The sequence below is a fragment of the Dermacentor andersoni genome, chromosome 5 (genome assembly GCF_023375885.2).
Source record: "Dermacentor andersoni chromosome 5, qqDerAnde1_hic_scaffold, whole genome shotgun sequence".
Classification (NCBI taxonomy): domain Eukaryota; kingdom Metazoa; phylum Arthropoda; class Arachnida; order Ixodida; family Ixodidae; genus Dermacentor; species Dermacentor andersoni.
Window position 1 is genome coordinate 178,962,672 of NC_092818.1, and position 20,235 is coordinate 178,982,906.

Consider the following 20,235-nt stretch of genomic DNA (forward strand, 5'->3'; position numbering starts at 1 on the left):
TACCGTAAGTCATTGACACTGGAAGAGTTAAATGGGTGGGTTCAGCATTTCGTGATGAGTGTACAAGCATCGCCTTTATGGAGGAGAACACGAGAGTGCATGGGTATAATAGCCTTGTTGTGAACATGTCACGTGGCGGCAACATTTGAAAAGAAAATGAGAGAGTGGTGCCGTTCCTTCTACTACCTGCATCCCTTGTTGCCTGTTTCCTTCCTTCTGTGTTGATAATGCCATCAAGCAGAGAATAAGTGAAGAATATAATAGAACAATCATGCTACCTGTCATGATCGTTGTTCCCGAAGCTGCAATAGACACACTGTGTCCATATCAAGTTCAAATGATACAGTTCTTCTTTGCAAGCATGCCAAAAGAAGGATGAATATAAAATAAGTATTTAGTACGTGGCTCAAAGCAAAATACAGAATGGTGTCCTCCCTTCATTTTGTTTTCTCATCTTGCCATGGCGCTGCCCAACATGTTGCCAATGGGACTGTCTGTCATGAGCTCACGTCTCTTTCATATAAATGACAATTGTACATGCATGCATTGTTTCATTATGCGAACTTGGTTAAGATAGGCGCGTATTGTATACTGTTGTGACTAAGGTACCAATTTCTTCTTCAGAACTCATGGAATGTGGAGTGTGTGGCTTGTAATAAGAAAAACATGGTAACATTTGGGAATATATGTACAAGCAATGCCTAATAGCTGTAACATTAACCATTGCACTAACAGCTTTTGCACTTCATCAATATTTTGGTGGCATAGTTAATTGACGCATAAATTTTCGTGAGTGGAAGCTCCTCAACTGAAAGCCGATTGAAATGCCTTTGATTCTTCAAGCTTTTATATATAATTTTATTCTGTAAAGCTTAAGGACAAGACTGTGCAAAGCTTTCACCAAACTGCAGTGGAGCTGCCTTTTTGTTGTTGCTGCATGAGAATTTCATTATAGGCCAAGGAGTTCTCGAGATCTGCATCAGCCACCATGAGTGACCGTGTGATTGTTGCTAAATCTCCCACTGTTGTCATGAAGACATAATTATGATTGTTACCACTGGTGAGCCACAATTGCTACAACCTATGATAATCTGCAATAGCCATGAGTACAGGTGATAGGTCTATGTAGATGTGTTGCTGTAAAACGGTGCATCTGCTTCGTCATGCCAAGTCCAGACTTGCTGAAAGTCTGGACTTGGGTGCACACCAAAATGTGTGCTCGTGTGTTTTTGATGAACAGTGTAATACAACTGTGGGACATGTGCTTTTTGTCTTGGCTTTGGTGAAGTGACCCAGGTTTGGGAAATTCACATGCAGGGTCCTTTAGAGGCTTTACGACAGCGGGAGTGGCTGCTGAACCTACAGGAACAGCAGGAGCTCCAACGTCTCAAGGTTGCTTTATCCTCACCTGTGCAGCAGGTGCCCATATCTACCTTGCTTTTCTTCTTATTCTTTTCTCATTTTTGTAACTAGGGTTGCTGGGACACAAAGCGTGCCTCTGCAAGACCTCTTTTAGGCTAATTTAAATTTGAATAGCAATGAATAGCGCGCAGAGGACGAGACAGTAAAATTCAGACACACGCAAACAGCACGAGCACAAATCATGTACCAACAAGCCCAAAAAGCTACGCTGCTGAATTACATTAAAATTTATTTTGATTGGTTATGCATAAATGTAACTGGATTTGACACGTGTGTGGTGTGTGCTTTATTGAGGTGATGTTGAAGTGCATGTAGGTTAAAAGGCATTTAATTTAATTTTGCAAATTATAAAGGTAACTCATCTCAGAACATTGATTGTGACTGTTGAGTTAGTAACCTGTAAAGTTTACTTACTTATTCCTATGTTTAGTAACATGCTTTGTAAGGAACCTTTTTCTTATTTCATCTTTGCTACTTGCGTCGAAGAAAAGAAGGCATTTCCTTCCCCATGTGATAATGGTTTGTGCCTTTTTCTTAGCTGGAAATGTATTACTGTTGCTGGTTCCCATAATGCACTGCAAAACCAGTGCAAATGAAGGCACTGCTTACCTTTAGAGCGCTGTGTTTCTGGCCCAGCGGCCACACGAGCAGAGCTGAACAAATGAAATTCCGCACTCTTGCTGCGAAGGCAGTTTTCGGACCATTTCACATTGGGGAAAAAAGGTACAGTTTAGATTTGGCTAAATATTATAATAAATCACTGTCATCTGCTCTTTTTGCTTGAAAACCTTCATACGGAAGGTCATAATTAGGCATAGGCATTTTCGGGAAGAGATTGGCATGCGTTCACTGTCCTCCAGTGCCACAAAGGCTGACACAAGAACTTTAAGTCTCATGGTCGGGGTCACCACTAGTGTTAGGCATGTGCATGCTGACCAGTCAAGTTCAAGATATCTGTTAAACGCCAATATTATGACAGAAATAACAAATATTCTGGCCCATAGAGATGTATGGACACCGACTGGGAGCTTTGGTCAGGATTGAAATAACCAAAAGAGCAAATTAACAAAGGTTTTATTATATTAAGCTTAACTTATCACCTTGGCAATCTGTTACCTCATGTGGCCTGTCACTTACCTCTGTAGCCACCACTCTTTTGGACTAATTGAGCTGGTGATCTTTGGTAGTTGGAGCAAATGTACACTGCATCAAACCGTTCCTGCACTGTAGACAAGTGTGCTGGCAGCTGTACTGAAATGTTTAATTTATAGAGGTGTGTGTTCTTGAGACTGAATTGAATAAGAATGATATATTGCCACAAGTGAATTGAACATCCGCAAATGCAGTAGAACATTGTTGATATTATCCCATTATATACAGTTTCGTGGTGCCAGTGTTTGCGATCAAGAACCAGGGTGTCTACCAACCGGGAAAACTGGGGATTCTCAGGGATTTTCAATAGTCTGGAAATACTCAGGGAAAACTCAGGGAATTTGTGCTTCTATCAGGGAAAATCAGCTGTAATGTTATTGAAAGGGAATGGAAGTCGTAGTAATGCTGGCTCGCGTAACAGAGAGAGATCATAACGAGTTGTGATTTGATGCCCTGTCATCTGCTGAAGGAGTTCCCAGCCAATGGCCAACTTTCTGGACACTCGACGCCTCTGCATCACCACCACATACCCCATAGAGTCAATGTCTAAGAATGTCTGAAATTTCGAACGCAAGAGCCCTTTGCCGTCCGATTTTCAGGACTTTTCCACAAGTCTGAAACAGCATTAATCAAAGCCACCACTGCTGCCGTTTTGATTACCTCGCCGCCGTGGTAAACGCTAGGCCTAGCTGCTTCAACGTTCACTATTAAAGGGAAGCTGAAACACTTTTCGAAAAAAATGAGTTCTCTGCGGCATTCTACAGTTTTGAGTCCCCTGAACACGAATATCTGGTTCAAAAAGGGCGTAAACAAACGCAAGCAGCTGTTTTTCCAAGAAAACGCGCACCAGCGCCTCAGGGCATCGCGCGAACGCCGCTGTTGCCCGTGATTGGTCGGGGCCGCTTTGACCTCATTCGCGGCAGTCGCCGGTCAGCGCCACCGTTTCAGAGTGTAGCACGCTGTTCTGTTCTGGCTTCATAGCTGAGTTGTAAGCATTATGGAACGTTCTCGCTGTCTCGGACAGCTTGTGTTTTCGCCGTACATGTTCGAACCGACAGCCGATACGAAAAACGATGGCGGCAACGACGATGTTGAGTGTGCCAACAGCGAGAGCGATATGTGCACCTTCTCGCGCGTTGGAAATCTTAGCTGGTACGTATGTTTTTTTTTTTGTTTTTTTCATGTAGCTGCACGTTCCAATGACGGGAGAAAAAATTCGCTAAAGTGTCACTGGGAACTTGCTGCTGGAAGAATGCCGAAGCACTAACTTCTCATTAGATTGTAAACACGGGTGCAATTATGCGATGTCAAGCACCTTGCCGCTGCTTGTCTAATGTTCCGTGGTTTTTTGCGTGTTGATACACGATCGCGAACATAAGTGCCGCGTTTGGCTACTTCAAAGTCTTCAACATTATCTGCCTGTGTCACACTGGCTGCTTCAAACTCTTCGATTGGTGATGATAGTGGAACAGGTTCATCAGGGGCTCGGTTCTCTAGGTGCTCTGCTAGAACCTGAAAAAGTGAAAGGCATGGATGTCATGAATTTCAGCATATCATGCATATCAGCAGACATGACAACGGTTGGATTACTTCCAGTACTAATTGAAATACTTTTTCAGTAATTTATGTGATGGATTAGTTGTCTAGTGATTTAGTAATGTGAATTATTTGGTGTCTGTAATTTCATGGCAGAAGTAATTTATTAATTGCGTTAAATATGCACCAGTAAGTTGTGTACGGTGCCAGAACGTTGATAGTGTCGTGAGGTGTCGTGGAGGAACATGGGGGGAGGGCATGAAATGTTGGTAAGTGTATCTTACCTTAAAAAAAGGTTGGCGTCCCTTTAAACTTTGCTTTTTGCTTCTTGTATGCATGAAAACTTTTTGAAAGCAATCATAAAGTAATACCATTTTTGAAAGCGGTAATCGGTAATGTAATTCAAATCGATGATTGTAATAAGAAAGTAATGAGTAATGTAATATAATTACTTTCAAATAATAATTTTGTCATGCCTGATACATAGCTAGTTCTCTAGGTACAAAGGCAAGAAAACATTATTTGTGCAGCAGCGATGCCTGTATTGGGCTAGACGACGTCGAACGCTGACAAGTTCAATACCTCACAATGTTACTTCATTATTTGAGCCCGTTCACCTTGCCACAGGCGCGCCTGTGCCGACGCTTGTTTTTGCGGCATTTCGCTGCTGGTAGCAAGCTGTGAGTGCGAAATCTACGGAACGAAGTTTTTACACGCCGAGTTCAACTACTGTATCGCGAGCATGAAAATATTACCGTAACGCCTTATGTCATGCGATTTGAACACGAATGCTGAACAGCTAAACCTGCGGGCACCGCGTGGTAGGACGAATAGCAAATATCACGTAATGCACAAGCGTACCCCCGGTCAGGTATTTCACCGTATCAAAACAGCACCAAACAAACAGCCGTAGTACAGTGTTCCGTGACACAGCGGACGGGAAAAACAGGATGAAAACGGCAAGCTGTTTGCACGCATGTGCATATTCCCGGCTGTGCCTCCACCTTGCTTTGTCAAAGGCCGCTGTAAGGCCATTTGTTCGGCACTCAGGTGATCATCTGTTTAAAACATTGCCCGTGTGCACATTAAAACCCTTACCTCACCCTTTCTCCTCTTGGCGAAGGCCGCTCTTGGAGGTGGCGATGTGTTTGTCTTGTGGGAGAATATAGACGGAACAACGCCGGGCTTTAGTCGCGCCGATTTAATTGGAATACCGATTGCCCGCATCGTTGTCAAGCTCCGATGATAACCACTGTCGCGGAAATGCTCCGAGCACAGCACAGTTGATTTCGTCGGCACGAAATTATCTCTCCTCACCGCACGGACCCACTGCGCTGCAAGTTTCTTGTCCTTCGGGAACATGTGAAACACCACATCGTCTCGGCCACCTGTGTTCGCACAGCCGAATGTGCACAGAACGAGGGCAGGTTAGGCGCCCTTGGCTGTAGGCACTCACGCAGCACAGAATGGAAGCACAGTTCACGAAAATCGCAAAAGAAAACAAACGTCAACGGCGGCATATCTCTCGTAGCGTCGTTTAGTAAAGCGCAGGACGGGAAGAAACATGCCAGCACATGCCAGCACGCCGGTCCGGCAGTACGGTCCCCGCGAGTGACGTCACTCTCGCCGGTTCTCTCCTCTGGCAACCACCTCACCCGGCGCTCCGGGAAGCGACGAGGGCGTTTCCTCGGGTGGGGATTTAGAAAGCTATTTCTGCCCCTTATATTAACAAAACAAAGAAAAAAATTTCAGAACCGTAAATGAATAGGTCTGTTCTTCCCAACACCAGCAATTCATGGAAATTGAAAACCGCTTCAGCTTCCCTTTAAGCTCCTTGCCATTCGGCACCGTGTTTTTCATTGAAAGAATTCGCCGCTGTAAGCAATGGCTCCGACTCCGTCATTGTGGTCCTCACGATTGGCTTCGAAGCTCGGAAAGCGCAGCGCGTTGCATAATGCCGTTTTCCAAAAGTCGGCTTTGCCTCAATACACAATTGTTACACGGTGAAGCATAAAAAGTGTGATAGGGGCAATTGTCACAAGACATATAGTATCTATTCCTTAAATATACATGCGTCCATCCGCCATCTCCTGTCACAGTACGATCACCAATATGCCTAATAAGTGTGCTGGTAGGCCTTTTCGGATGTGCCTGTAGCGATTTGAGCCTTTAATGGCAGTAAAAGACATGCATTTATTTGTTCGGAATGCCCGATTTTACGGACGTTTTCGCGGCCCTTAGGGAGTCCGAATAATCGGACATTGACTGTACGCTGACGAAGAGGATGCTTCAAATGGTGTGTGGGGTGAATGCACGGGGAAAGGAGAGCGAGAACAGAAAGGACCTACGCATTGAGGAATGAACGGGAAAGGAAGCCTGCCGCCACTTCTTTCAAGGAGCTTGAGCTCAAAAACAAAGTTTTGGCTGATGTCGGGATGCGGGTGTCCCTCATCCAAGCAGAAATGAACTCTTTAAAGCAGTGAAATGCAACGCTGAGGCGTTGTGTGCGGGCTGAGAGTATGTCAGGGCAGTTGAGGTTTATACACCAGCTGTTGAGAATCTCACTTGTGACAAAGTTCGGGCCTCACACCAATGAGCTTGCTATAGATTGATAAACATAGTTCATATCACGTTCAGTCATGGCATCCACATTTGTAGACATGAACTATTTTTGCCACTTCTGTGCAGTGGTATCAAGTAATAGAGCAAAACATTAAGCTTACAGCAAATCCTGATAACCTAATTTAGTTCCATTTTGCTTCTGAATTATATGTATCTTTACAGAGTATCGTTTTGGTGAAGGCACTACCATGTTTTGCGTGATGGTTGATGTGGGGCATGTCGGCAGCAACTTTGAAATATATAGATATTTTTTCTTTCTTAAAATGCTTGAGGCAAATGAATAACTTGGGCATGTAATTCGAGCTTGGGATTTAATCCTTTTTATGAAGAAACGTAGCATGACTGACCTTACAATATTCAAATATTGAGTTACTCTGTAATTATAATGACTCATCATAAAACGCTCAGAGTCATTCTATCACCTTGATTTGCTTTCAGTGGAGTCTCAAGCACACCCTATGTTTCACACATATGTATCGACAGTCAATCATGATTCGTGACTGAAGTGAATATTCGAAAACATTTGTTTATGTACGCATCTCCTATTTATTCGTATTTGAGAATGTTTCACTAGATTTGCAATGAGTTTTACCTTTTCTTTCAAAGATATTTTGTTCGCTGTGCATTTTACTAGCCCCTCACTTCAGATTATTTTTAATAATATAAATGATACTCCTTGCTATTAAAACTGGATTAAGTCGTTTTTTAGCATGCTTACTAGAGAGTGACAGCATCGGGCGACATACTGTCAGCCTGTCTTGACGTAAAACAATGTTCTGTGTCACTCAGGGAATTTTTCAAAGGCACTCGGGAAAACCTGGAAAACTCAGGGAATTTGGAAATATCAACTTGGTAGACACCCTGAAAACACACACACACAAAACAAAATATCCAATACAGTTATGCTTCTTTTTTATCAGTAAAGCATTTACAGTCAAACCTCGTTATAATGAAGTTGTACTTGCAGTGAAAAACTTTGTTAAATTGGGATTTTTGTTAATTCAAGGTTTTAAAGCTTCAGCAGTAAAATCAGCTTCATAAATTCCCAAAGCATTCCTGGTTGATAGTATCTTGTTAGTAAGCACTTATAAAGAAACTGCAAGAAAGTCGGGCCATAAAATCATGGTTATATGCACTTTTTTCAGTGGAACTAAGATTTGGAACTAAAAGTTGTCTTAAAAATTTTGAGTGACTTCGGATCGTATGTTTTCCCGCTTAGTACATTTTTCCTTCTGTTTCTTTCCAAGACTTATAAACGAGATTCTGCTGTACAGCCAGCCGCAAAAGTTTGCGAGACCTGCAATGCGTGGTGGAGGGACACAGAACTGCATTGCTGTGCCATCCACTGTCACAGCACGGTGCAGAGGCTCTGTGCCAGGTGTGCTTTGCTCAGCCTCGACACGGTGCTGCATGATGGTAGACTGCGCAGAAATGCAGTTCTGTGTCCCTCCACCACGCATTGCTGTTCCCGTAAACTTTTGCGGCTGATTGTACATAGTATAGCATTCTGGCTTCAATTTCATGTTTGATGTGCAGTCGACAACGTAAAGTATTTGAAAACTATTTGTCAATAGTGGCTATTCGATTTCCTAATATTCGGTTCATTATTGAAATGTTTCCAATATATGCACACACCTTTTAAGTATTACCCTGAGCAACGTTTGGTAAATAACATGCCAAAGGTTAGGATAAACAATTTGAGCCCCTTCAGATGTTATAGTGCACACCCCAAGGTAATGCCTTGAATGAGGTGAAAATGAAGTTTAAAATGTATAGTGCATACATTTGAGGCACTTCTGATTGGGCATGTATACACTCAACGACCCTATTCTTCAGACATGCCTGATAATTTGGATGGCTTTGCAGCATTGAATAGGATAGAATAGAATATACCGTATTTACTCGCATAATGATCGCACTTTTCTGTCAGAAGAATTGGCGCAAATTCAGGGGTGTGATCATTACGCGGGTTAAATTTCCCGCGAAAAGAAAAAAACATTTTTTCGTCCCGCGTTCACTGCGGGATGCTAGGTGCGGGACACCAAAACAATAATGGCGGCTGGCGGAGCAAGCCGAACGCGTTGAACGTGCCGAACGCAATTTTTTTTTTTCTTCTGAGTACATTACGTGCATTGAAACAGTTTCTTCCGTATCAGTAATGAATTATATAGTTAATATCGGCAAGTTTGCGGCAATAACGTAGCCATGTCCACTTTGAGGGGACAGAAACAGATGGGCGCGCTTAGCTGCCACTGACATAGAAACACATGGCCGGCATGCCGCGGAAGCTGCGGCATCTGTCTTCACTAATATCCTAATACGGCACGTTTCCATAAGGGTGGGCGAATATCTTAGCTGTGTTACAAGCGTCGGCGTATGAATAGGGTACACTTTTAACGTATCAGTGTAAACGTGGCTACTATCATTGCTGCTCACGATTTGTTGCGTGCCCACGAGTGCAAATGAGAAGAATCGAAAGACGCCTTTTTTGTTGTTGACCACAACCATTATAAAGCCTACACATAATAAAGGCAAGTTTGGTTGTGTCTCTTTTCGTCATGGAAGTGCGGAAAGTGATGAAAGTAATGAAATGAGGCATCTACTTAAGAATGTTTGGTGCGTGCAGACCGCTTGGTTTGTCTTGAAAAGTCATTCGCGTAGCATATGACAGATGGTAAGCGTGATCATTATTAGCTAGACTTGGCACACAACATATCGTTGCGGCAAGTTCGGAGTGCGATCATTATACGGGAAATTTTAAAAAATTGAACTTTGGCGACAAAATTCAGGGGTGCGATCATTACGCAAGTGCGATCATTATGCGAGTAAATACGGTATATACAGTGAAACCTCGTTAAACCGTAGTTGACCAGAGCTCGGAAAAAGTACGTACGAAACGGTACTACACTCGAACCTGGCTGTATCGAACTCGCAAAAAGAGGCCTATCAGTTCGATATAGAGCATAATTCGTTATAAGCCTGCTAAATAATTGGATCTCATAAAAGCACATACCACTTATAAAATCACTTTATTGATGAAACTAGCTTAGCTTCGCTCGAAATAGTCGTGTATTTTCTTCTGCTGGGGCAATTTCACTGCCTGCGACGCACGCACTTCTCCACATTGTCTAAGGAGTCGATGCAGCTGAAGCCGCAACCTTCCGCACTCGTACGAAAGCACCGGACTAGTGCGAGCGCACCAATCACTTCGGAGGATGTGGGCAAAGGACCATCGTTGCTTTCCTCATTGTGCCCTCTTTCACTTGTGCTCGGTATGATGTCAGCAATGTAGTCTTCGTTTTTGAGCTCTCCCGTGGTCGCAACACCATCATTTGCACTCCCAAACTCGTCCACCGTTGATTCGTCAACAGCTTCCGGAAATTCTGACAGCTCGCTCCAAACTTCGGCAACACTGGCAATGGCTTCGTCGCATTCATCATAATTTACAGTCATCACCCGCATGTGGAAGCTGGCACAGCTGAAGCAATTTCGAATGAACCATTTGTACACGGCCATGCGTACGCGTAGGGCGCCACGAACACCGGGTCGTGAGTTAGGCCGCTTTAACCCTAATCTCCCCCTTATTCTTCAAGATCGTGCTGAGAGTGCTTCTCGGAATCTTGCCCGCTGCGAGGACATCCGACTTCTCACCGCGTTCGACCCGATTTATGATTTCGAGCTTCACGACGAAAGGCGAATTCTACCGCTTCATCATGGCAACACTGCGGGAGAAGGCCCACAAGGCCCGAACACTATGAACCAGAAAAGCAGAGAGACAAGACGCACTTTCGCCATCTTGCACGACGAGGGCACAGGAGCCTCTGATTGGCTGTCATAGCAAGCGCTGTGGGCGGACCAGGATCATTTTTTGCAGGGGGGTGTCGACGGCTCGTCCGAGGCAGCGCGGTCACAGTAGGGATAGCAGTTGGATCGAGCCACGCCACCGGGTTTCCCTGCCACCGCGAGGGAAAGCCAACTTCTGGGGGCACTTTCCGCCGCTTGACGTTCAATATATCGGGAGTCACTGTTATTTTTGTTCAATGTGACGTAATATTTGCTATATATACTCATTGTAACTATACCGTGTCCAGAAATTGTTCGTTATATAGAATAATTCGATGTAAACGGGTTCAATATAGTCAGGTTCGACTGTACTGCTTAACCGCAATAGCATGAGATCGCCCACTTACCTGTTAAAAACGGAACTTAGAGAAAGTGCGATGACAGGGTGAAAACATGCAGTATTTATTCCATGACCTCCTCTATAAAGTTAATATAGAAGGTCGTGATTTATTCACTTCATGCAACAAGTCTCATTATTTTCATTTGATGCCGCGGCGGCCTAGCAGTGAGCCAGCTTTTCAGCCAGCCCCCTCTTCTTGGCAAACACTCACATGGCAGATTCCTCATTGACATTGCATATTATTCGTGTAGGGGTGCGGCAGCGCTACAGATGTCGCAGGGCACTTTTTTCATTGCGGGATGCTGTTCTCGTTGCGATGATTGTATTCATGCAACTAACGTAAAGAGCAATTTCTGCCACTGTTGGGCCTGAATCGCCCGTGCTGTCGCTTTCCGTGCCGTCCTTATCACTGTCGTTAGGCGACATTTCGGCAACAGATGCAACGATGGCGAAAATTCTAACCTTATAGCTGACATTTTTCGCCGTCGCAACAGCGCTGCCGAGCAGCTTCTCCGCATTCCAAATGCCACACAACATAGTCAACGGTAGATCCCTGTTGCGTGCCAAGTTCGATGGCACGAACGATGTCCAATTTTCTATGCTGAGCACCCGGTGTTTTTTTTATCCGAGCTTCGTCATGATGCCAGTCCTTGCTTGCACAACGCCGAAATGATGTTGATGTGGCTTCACACACGAATGCACAGGGCACTTGGAGGCTGTTGCTCCAATCTCTGAGGCTTGTTGTTCTGATGGGCCGCCCGATATTAATGATGCACCGCTGTGATTGCGCAACGAAAAGTGTAAACACTATGTAACCGACCAATAAGCTGGTACAGTTTATGCGGATACAAAATGCATTATGTTCAATGGCTGCTGAGCTGAGTCGCAGATTTGACTTTACTACTTTTAAAACAAAACTACTGTTTAAGCGAGTACGGTTTAACGAGGTTTTACTATATATATATATATATATATATATATATATATATATATATATATATATATATATATAAGAATTCTTGTAGTGGGTTCAAATCATCTATTACTTTCTGACAGCAATAAAATACATTAAGCAAGTTCCTTATGTTTCTTGGTGTTTTCCTGGTGCTCTGTCCGCGAAAGATAGTTATTGCTTTTATATATGAATAGTGGAGTTAAGACATGGATTTGTGGATCCAAAAAAACAATCGAAGCATTCAGCATTCATAATCTCGGCAATCTGTCCTGCTGCTGTGGGTTATCTGTCCTGCTGCGGCAATCCTTCAATGATACTTAAGAGTTAAACAAATGCATTGAAATTGAATTTTCATGCAGATTCCCAGCCACAGCGGCAGCTTTTTAATGAAGGTGGAATGCAAAAATGCTCATTTACCGTGCTTTGGCTTCATGTCAAATTAGACTGGAGCTTACCACGATGGCATCTCTCATCCCATGTGCAGTTTTGGAGCGTTAAACCCAGCACTTCTTAAAATTAAATTTTTAGCAGTAAAAATAACACCTGAAGTATTCTCTTGCAGTGGTGCTTCAGCTGCGACAATTGCACCGAACTGTGCGGAAAGGCAAGCTCTGCTATATCCTGCTACATTTCAGCAACATATGAGAAATCTGCACCAACCCTTTGCTGAAAGTATTGCTCTCTCTTTCAAAACATGTAACTAGCTCCTCAAGCACTGTTTTTCTACATCTTCGAAAGCAACATGGCTTGGAGCAGTGGCTGCATTAGCTCCGTGCTGGACCAAGCCAATCCTCTTGAATTAAGCCTGGATTGTACCACTGTGAGCTGTTGTTTATATTGAATACCTTCCGCCCTGCCACCTATGGGTCGCAGTGGGACAGCGTCATATTTCAAGAGGCAGTGAGTGATTGCACTAATGCCAAGGCAGACCCTGCGCTCCTCTCCTGTGTGACCAATGTGAAATGGTGACTAAAGTTTTGGATGCCATACAGTGTCTTGCTCGATTTTTCGAACATAATGTGCATGTCACAGACATGGTGACCGTAACGAAAATTGCCTCCATTCAGTTTGTCGTCTATTGACCATTTTCGTTGGCGAGGTGATTTCACTGCTTTAAGAAGATCTTAATGCCATATGGGCGCTACTAAGATTTTGATCGACTGTGCACCAAAATGCTACTTCTTCCGCTGTATACTGACGAAGCGCCACTAGTAAGGCCTAGATGCATGGTACGGCCATAACAAAAATTCATTGCCAGCCAATGTGCTGGTGGGCAGCAAGCCGTCATGGCAAAATGGCTTTCAATATGTTCGGACCAGTAAACTGCTTCAGTGACTGGCGTCAGGATGCAGAGGTTGGGTTTGAGGGCGACATGCCCGCAACTACTGCGAATGCTTTCACAAGGTTTGTTTTTTGTGCTTACTGGATGGAAGCGGTGAAAACTCGCATGTAGGCAGAGAGCTCCAAATTAAATTCGTCCATCATAGCCTGATCTGGTAGTGTTGCTTGAAGGAGTGATGCTTCGTGATGCCGTGTGATGCACTAAATTAACTTATGGGGTTTTATGTGCCAAAACCACTATCTTATTATGAGGCACACTGTAGTGGGGGACTCTGGATTAATTTTGACCACATGGGGTTCTTTAACATGCACCTAAATATAAGTACACTGGTGCATTTGCATTTTGCCCCCATCAAAATGCGGCCTCTGTGGCAGGGATTTGATTCTGCGACCTTGTGCTTAGCAGCACAGCACCAAAGCTTCAGTACTAAGTAACCACGGCAGGTCAACATGCTCACCATGGTTACGAGCGAAAGCAAAAAAAATCTACACAGTGTCGGCCATTGCAGCATTTTAAAGGGGCCCTGAAGCACTTTTTACTGAAGGGGAGAAAGGCATTTGAAGGGAAAATTGGCTATTCGAGAAACACTTTGCTGCAAAAAAGTACTTCAATGCATTCAGCAGAAGCGGGATTATTGGCAATCAAACACTACCTCCGCTGTGCTCCCGTTCCTTCTTGAGTGCCTTGCACTGCAAAGGCTACAGCGCAGTGGGGCATGCCCACAATGCTCCGCCTTCTGAATGTCACCGTGGCACGCAGTTCAAATTTCATTTTGGTTGTTAACGTAGACACCACGACTTCCGCCTTTGGTGCGTACGACACACTAAGCATAAGCCAAACACAGTTGTCCTCAGCGAGCTGCAGTGCGCTTAGCCAGTGGACTTATGGCGGCACCCCCACGGTGGCCGCACTATCTACGCCATGTAGCCGACCGCAGCTTGATCTCAGCTATCGGCCAGTAGCAGCGATCTAAGGGAATGATGAAGTAGTGTGTCTGATGACCAAATAGTGTGTCTAGAAGAGAGTGAGGACAGGGCCTTCTGTTGAAAAGAGAGTGTTTGAGAGAAAGGTGACTTGGGCGATGCGCTTGCGAGCTCCACGCACCGCGTACAGCAGCAAAACTTCGCTGAGACTTTCACAACAGCGTATGCTACCTGCGGACTGTTATTTTCCAAGCTCGAGGGGTGGTTCAGGGCCCCTTTAAGTAGACAGTATATTAATGAAGCCCAGCACAAGACAAAAATTAAGTAAATTTTTCATACTCTTGGTGTTGGAAAAAAGCATTCAAAAAAGTTTTACAGCAAAGTTCGTGTTCTTGGAAATCTGAAAAAAAGAAAAGAAAAATTGGTTGGCAACTGTTTTTATCTCCAGCCTGACACTCGGTAGGCTAGCTCCACATTAATTTTTGTGTTTGGACTGAGGTTACAAACCAGCGACCACTTACAGCTTTCTCATGACTTGCCCACTGTTAAAAGCTCCATAAACTATAGTGTGCAATTGGTTTTTGAAACCTACTCTTAAAGGCTGTTTTACTGCTCTAATATGTATTTTTGGCAGCTACAGGAGCTGCTCTGCAATGGCATGGGCCATTAGCATCACTGCTCTTGGCAGGTCATCTTGTATGGGCAGTCGGGGACACTGGTCAGCTGCTGTGGTCCTTTTGCAGGAACTCACCGAGGAAAAGGAGGAGCAATTGCTGTTCAACGGTGAGGTGCCTCCCCTGTTGCCGGTGCACTCTACTGCAGCGGCCCTATGTACCACCACAGCCTCTTCGACATGTACTTCATCGACCTCGACGCATTCCACAACATCAACTTGTTCTACCTCCTCATCATCGCAACATTCCACATGTACCACAACTTCTGCTACGTGCCCCTCGAACTCTGCGCGCTCGGGACCCAACAGGGGCTCGATGGGGGGTAGGGGCAGGGGTGGCAATCGTTCCAGGCCACCGTGCGTGCACCACAATAGCCGGGGCAGGCCCTTCGCTCGCAGGGAGCATCCTCAACAAGGTGCTGTTCTTTTATTGCAATATAGGGGAACACCACTCACTTCGGAAGTACATAACAATATATGGGCCGATCTCAAAGGCAGTGCAGTATAACTGAATTATCTCAGATCGCTAGTTGTCACAACAAAAAGAATGAGATAAACTGGCACATGACGCCAGACATTTCAAAAAGCGGCTTTGGCATGAGAGAAGCATAGATGAAATATTGGCCTAAGGGTTAGAGCATTAGGCTGCTGTGCTGGGAGCCAGATGTTCGATCCCACCATTATTCACAAATTTCTTTATAGCATTATAGATGAACCTCACCCACTTTGTATTTACAATAAAACCTTGTTCATATGTACCTGCATGAAACATATTAATGGTTAAAACGTAGTTAAGACAATATGGAGCCTAATGTATTGGCTGACCACTTAAGCCACGGTGACTCATTGTATGACTACAGGGTAGTGCGTATCACAATCACTTTTTGTCGCGTAAAGGTTGACTCTTTCGTTACCGCTAGAAACATACTCATTTTCAGCGCTTTTATGGTTTGCCATTTTATTTCAAGATGTAGTGGTTGCAACGTATACTGCAATTGATAAAATTATAACCTGATCACTGTTGTTTTGAATAGATGTATAGCAGAAATAATTAGGGGTGTGCGAATACCGAGTAGTGTATTTCCAATTGAATATCCAATCAAATCAAGGAACAAAAGCGAAATATTGAATCAAATGTAAGAAAATTTAAAAAAGCCTTTATGGTTACAAATTTTGTGCAAGAAGTATGTTGCTGCACGCACTCAAGGGGCTACTCACATTATGTAACAAGAATGTAGCTAGCTATCAGCAACTTAGGTACCCTGGAATCGAGATGGGTTTTATACTCTACGTTTATTAAACAGAACACCTAATTATTATGCCGAAACTGGTAACAACTCAGCTCATATATGAAGGTCTCGAAAATATTTTTTTACCGATAGGACTTCAGTTGAATAGCATCACATGCTCTTTTTCTCTCTAAAGAAATAGTGAGTTGTCCTAATTACCAATGGGGTTTTCAGTTCAATAGTGGGTCATATTGTGCTTAATGGCAATCTTCTAGTATTGCTTAGGAAAATTTGCTTTCCGCTTTTCTTCTAGGAAACAGGAGGGCTTTTCATCTTTACGTCAGGTGGTCTTGTGGGTTATCAGCTCATGAGAGGGGCTCTGGAACACTTTTCTAACCAACTCTAGAATGGCCTCACTATTAAAGTATGTCCCGTGAATGTCATTCTGCAAAAAGTTTTGAATCCTTCAACTATAAGGGGCGTCATCACCCCGATAACTGGCTTTCCGTCTCTTTTCGTCTCCCCTAGCATGCTGGGAGCTACATAATGGAGAAGCTAAGAGGGCAAAGCCCTGCCCAAAAGTTCAATATAGTCATGGAGCCCTGCCCAAAAGTTCAATATAGTCATGGCGAAAAGGCTCATTGCAGCACCCCATGGCAGTCACGATAGCCTACACAACGTAGCATGCCACATCTCGGAGGGCTGTGTTCAGCCAGCTAAGCGAAGTGCAATAATGAAATTTTGTTTCTGTCTTTTTGAGATTGCAGACATAGATATTTTTCATTTATTTAACTTAATATTAGCAATTATGTACAGTTACACCTCAATATAACGAAGTAGATAAAATCTGCAATTTGCTTCATTATATTGAAATTTGATTGTATTGAAATGCGGCCTTTTATGCAAATAAGTACAGTTGCCGATCTATTTTTCTTGCACGGAAAGGGGCTGCAGAATTTTTCGGATTATTGGGAATTTGAAAAAAGCAAATTTGAATGAGAAAACAATTCATTTTGTTGAATTTGGGAGTCGACGACGAATGATGCGGTTTCATGCCATGTCGACAATATCTTACCATAGGCAGTATGAAATAAAAGAAGCCAGCCACACTTTCACGTGCACTCTCCCCCATGGCTGATAGGGTCGCCCGCACTGGGACGACGCTATCATGAAAAGCACTGGCAGCAGGGAGCGAATGCTTCATTTGCCTCTCCCTCCAACCGATCACTGAAACTCAAGATTATGCAACCTTCAATACTAAACACATGGGAAGACAGCTGACATCATGCCACGCTGACTCAGCGCTCACTGTTTGCACACGTTGCAGATTACCTCTAAAGCAGGGTGCGTGGCTGTGTATGCGCTCAGGCGCACTTACAGCCGTGCATATCCACGGCCGAGACGCACTGGAAATCGGCGAAACGCCCACTTGTACTCCTCCTCTCCACCTCCTGCCTCACACACGCTTGCTGGCGAGCGAGCTCCCCTTCCCCTCTTTCTCTTTGCTCGCACGGGAAGGCGGCACTCATGCATGAAGCTACCATCTTTCCTTCTCACCCTTGCACTTTTTCACTTGCACTTAAAGCACAAAGTGCGCTGGGCCTGATAGGATCTTATTGCACTTGGGCTTTATCCTGAACATGAAGTGGCTTCACTTCTGGGCTTCACTTCTGCGGTGGCTCTTGTCGCTCTTGTGGCGCAAGGCAGATTTGAGAGGCGCGTTTGCAAGCAGCCGCTTGTGATTCAATCATTTGACCATCTGCGTCCACGGAAGTTTCCATTTATTGTCTCGGCATTCCTTTGCTGCAGAAGGAAAATTTCGTTATATTGAAATCGCCTACAAACACACTTCATTACATTGAGGTTCTAATTACATGCTGTTCTATGGACAAGAGGTTATGAAAAGTTAAATACTTCATTATATTGAATTTCATTATATCGAGGTTTAACTGTATTACTGAGAATGTCCTTGCAATCACTAAATCAACCAATAGTGTTGGTCGGCCAACTGCTTTTGATCAGCTTTCGATGACGACATTGTGGATGCGAGAGCAAGCATCTGTTCACTCCTTTTCACATGAGGTTGTAAGTTCCTTGCTACATGCAGTGCAATAATATTTGGCTCACATGTTCACAGGAACCTCGTTTACAGATCAACAACATTTATTTATGATGCTGAAAAAGTGTTTCATGGTTCATTTAAGGTCAGTCTGTGTGACAGACAAAAGCATGGAATGGGCATAATGTGACAATCGGCACAGCATGGGTCAACCACGTTTGGCGCTGACGATAGAGAGTTCTCAAATTGGGAGGCCCAAGGCAACAGGTTCGCATGACAACCCCTCCTATTTTCTTTTTCATCTGCGTCCATCCGCCTGTAAACGTGTTTACAGCCAGAGATCAGCACTGGTGACATGACATATTCGAGCCTGCCATGTAAATCCAAAGCAAATCTACGAAAAGAGACTGCTGTGTGCCTACGAATGTCGTTGGGAGCGATGGCCCACCATATGGTGTTTTGCAAAGATGGCGGCTGTCAACAGTGGTCATCGTGTATGCTCGCTTTCATTGGCAAAGCAGTTTGTTGGCTTTCTAAGATCGTGCAACCACTGTGGATAGGTCTGCATTAATTCGGTATGAAACCGTAACTTTAGTCACCAACACCCTACGACACAGCTCTCATTAAGCCTAACAGACCAGACAGTGCAGCTGTGACAAGAAATTCGCTGCCAGCCGATGGGATAATGGGCCACGAACTGTCGCAGAAATCTTGTCACTAATATGTTCTTACGGATGGCTCATCAGTGATTGGTTGTAAAGTTGTGTGTACTGGTTAGGTTGATGGCTGTTGAAGTAGCGTTCAGGCTTGCGGACCCGCAACTACCATAAGCACACCATGTCTGTGTTCTCGCATGTTGGCAGAAAGCTCCAAACTGCATGAGTGTACATGCATGTACACTGGACACATGTGTCCACTATGATCAGCACTGCATGCCTTCCAATGCTTCCGTGCTTTCCATACATGCTGCTTCTGTTGTTCCCTCTTTCTGCATAGTGTTAATCGTCTCGATTGGTTCAGCCGACCTGGTCAAACCTTGTGCCGATAGAGATTGTGGGCTGATAGAGATTTGGCACTGATAGAGATTGACACGAGTGCAGCACGCAGCGTGTCTAGTGAACACAGCAACTGCAGGCTGGTTTCATTGCTGCAAGTGACGTACACTGAGAGTCGTCCCTCTCAAAGAGGCAGCATAGAATGCTGGAAAGCATGCAGGATGCTTCCAACACCACTCTGCACTGTGCCAGACACACTGTCAAGCAGACAGATGAGAATGCTTATCGCAATATGGTTGACGGCGATAGGTCATACAGCCACACCCATCGTTGACTACCATATGTATTAGAATCTAGGCGAACTCCCGAAATTGTAAAAAATCAGCAAATAAAAAGAAATTTTCTCGAATGCAAGCTGACTGAGATACAGTCGGAACCCGCAATAACGAAATACCGCAACAACGAAATTCTTGCGACACCGCAACATTTTTTGTATCCCCGCCAAATGCCCATAGGATTCAATGCATTTCATACCTCTCGGCAGTGAAATGTCGCTGTACTGCAATCCTGCATCAACGAAATATGCCGGAACATAACTCTGCATATTGCGTAAGGCTAGCAGGCTCCAAAATGTGCTCAAATGCGATCGTTTTGCACCGAAATTGCGTAAAATACCACTACATTACACTTGTGTAGGCGCCGCCATTTTTGTTCACAAAAACAACCAAGCGCTGGAAGTGATCAGTGCGCTAAAAACAAGTCATGGCCACCATCTTGTTTGTTGATCGCCCATTTGAAGCAGCACCATGAGTGGCACGCACATTGCTACTGACATGTGACGACAGTGTTTGCATGCCTACCAGGCGAAATCGTAGATAGTTGTTCGAAACACGCATTCAGTTTGCGTTCCCCACGGCTGACGACTCGGCGAGGCCTAGGCCAATCACGTGAGACGAAACTGAACGCAAACTGGACACGTGTTTCGAACAACAATCCCCGAACGTGGCAGTGCACTGCGTGATGTGTGCCTTGGTAAGACAAATGCAGCAAAAACAAAAAAATCCACGTCCCACCTACATGGAATCGTTTATGCCGCTTGAGATGGCAGTCGCGGCATATGGAGTGTCACGCATCGGGCCATGAT

At 44.4% G+C, this 20,235-nt stretch overlaps 1 protein-coding gene across 5 annotated transcripts in view; it reads left to right on the plus strand.

Annotated features, from left to right (window-relative positions):
- LOC126531674 (uncharacterized) overlaps positions 1 to 20,235 on the plus strand; it is a 63,539-nt gene that overhangs the window by 8,614 nt on the left and 34,690 nt on the right. For 4 of the 5 annotated variants that reach the window (XR_008612753.2, XM_055071371.1, XM_055071372.2 and 1 more), the window contains exons 3-4: positions 1,318 to 1,419; positions 14,879 to 15,224. Coding sequence is in view for 4 of the 5 variants with exons in the window: in XM_055071371.1 (XP_054927346.1) it covers positions 1,318 to 1,419; positions 14,879 to 15,224 (448 nt within the window). In the remaining variant the exon portion in view is untranslated. The remainder of the gene's footprint in view (positions 1 to 1,317; positions 1,420 to 14,878; positions 15,225 to 20,235) is intronic. The other variant, XM_055071373.2, reaches the window with a different exon arrangement.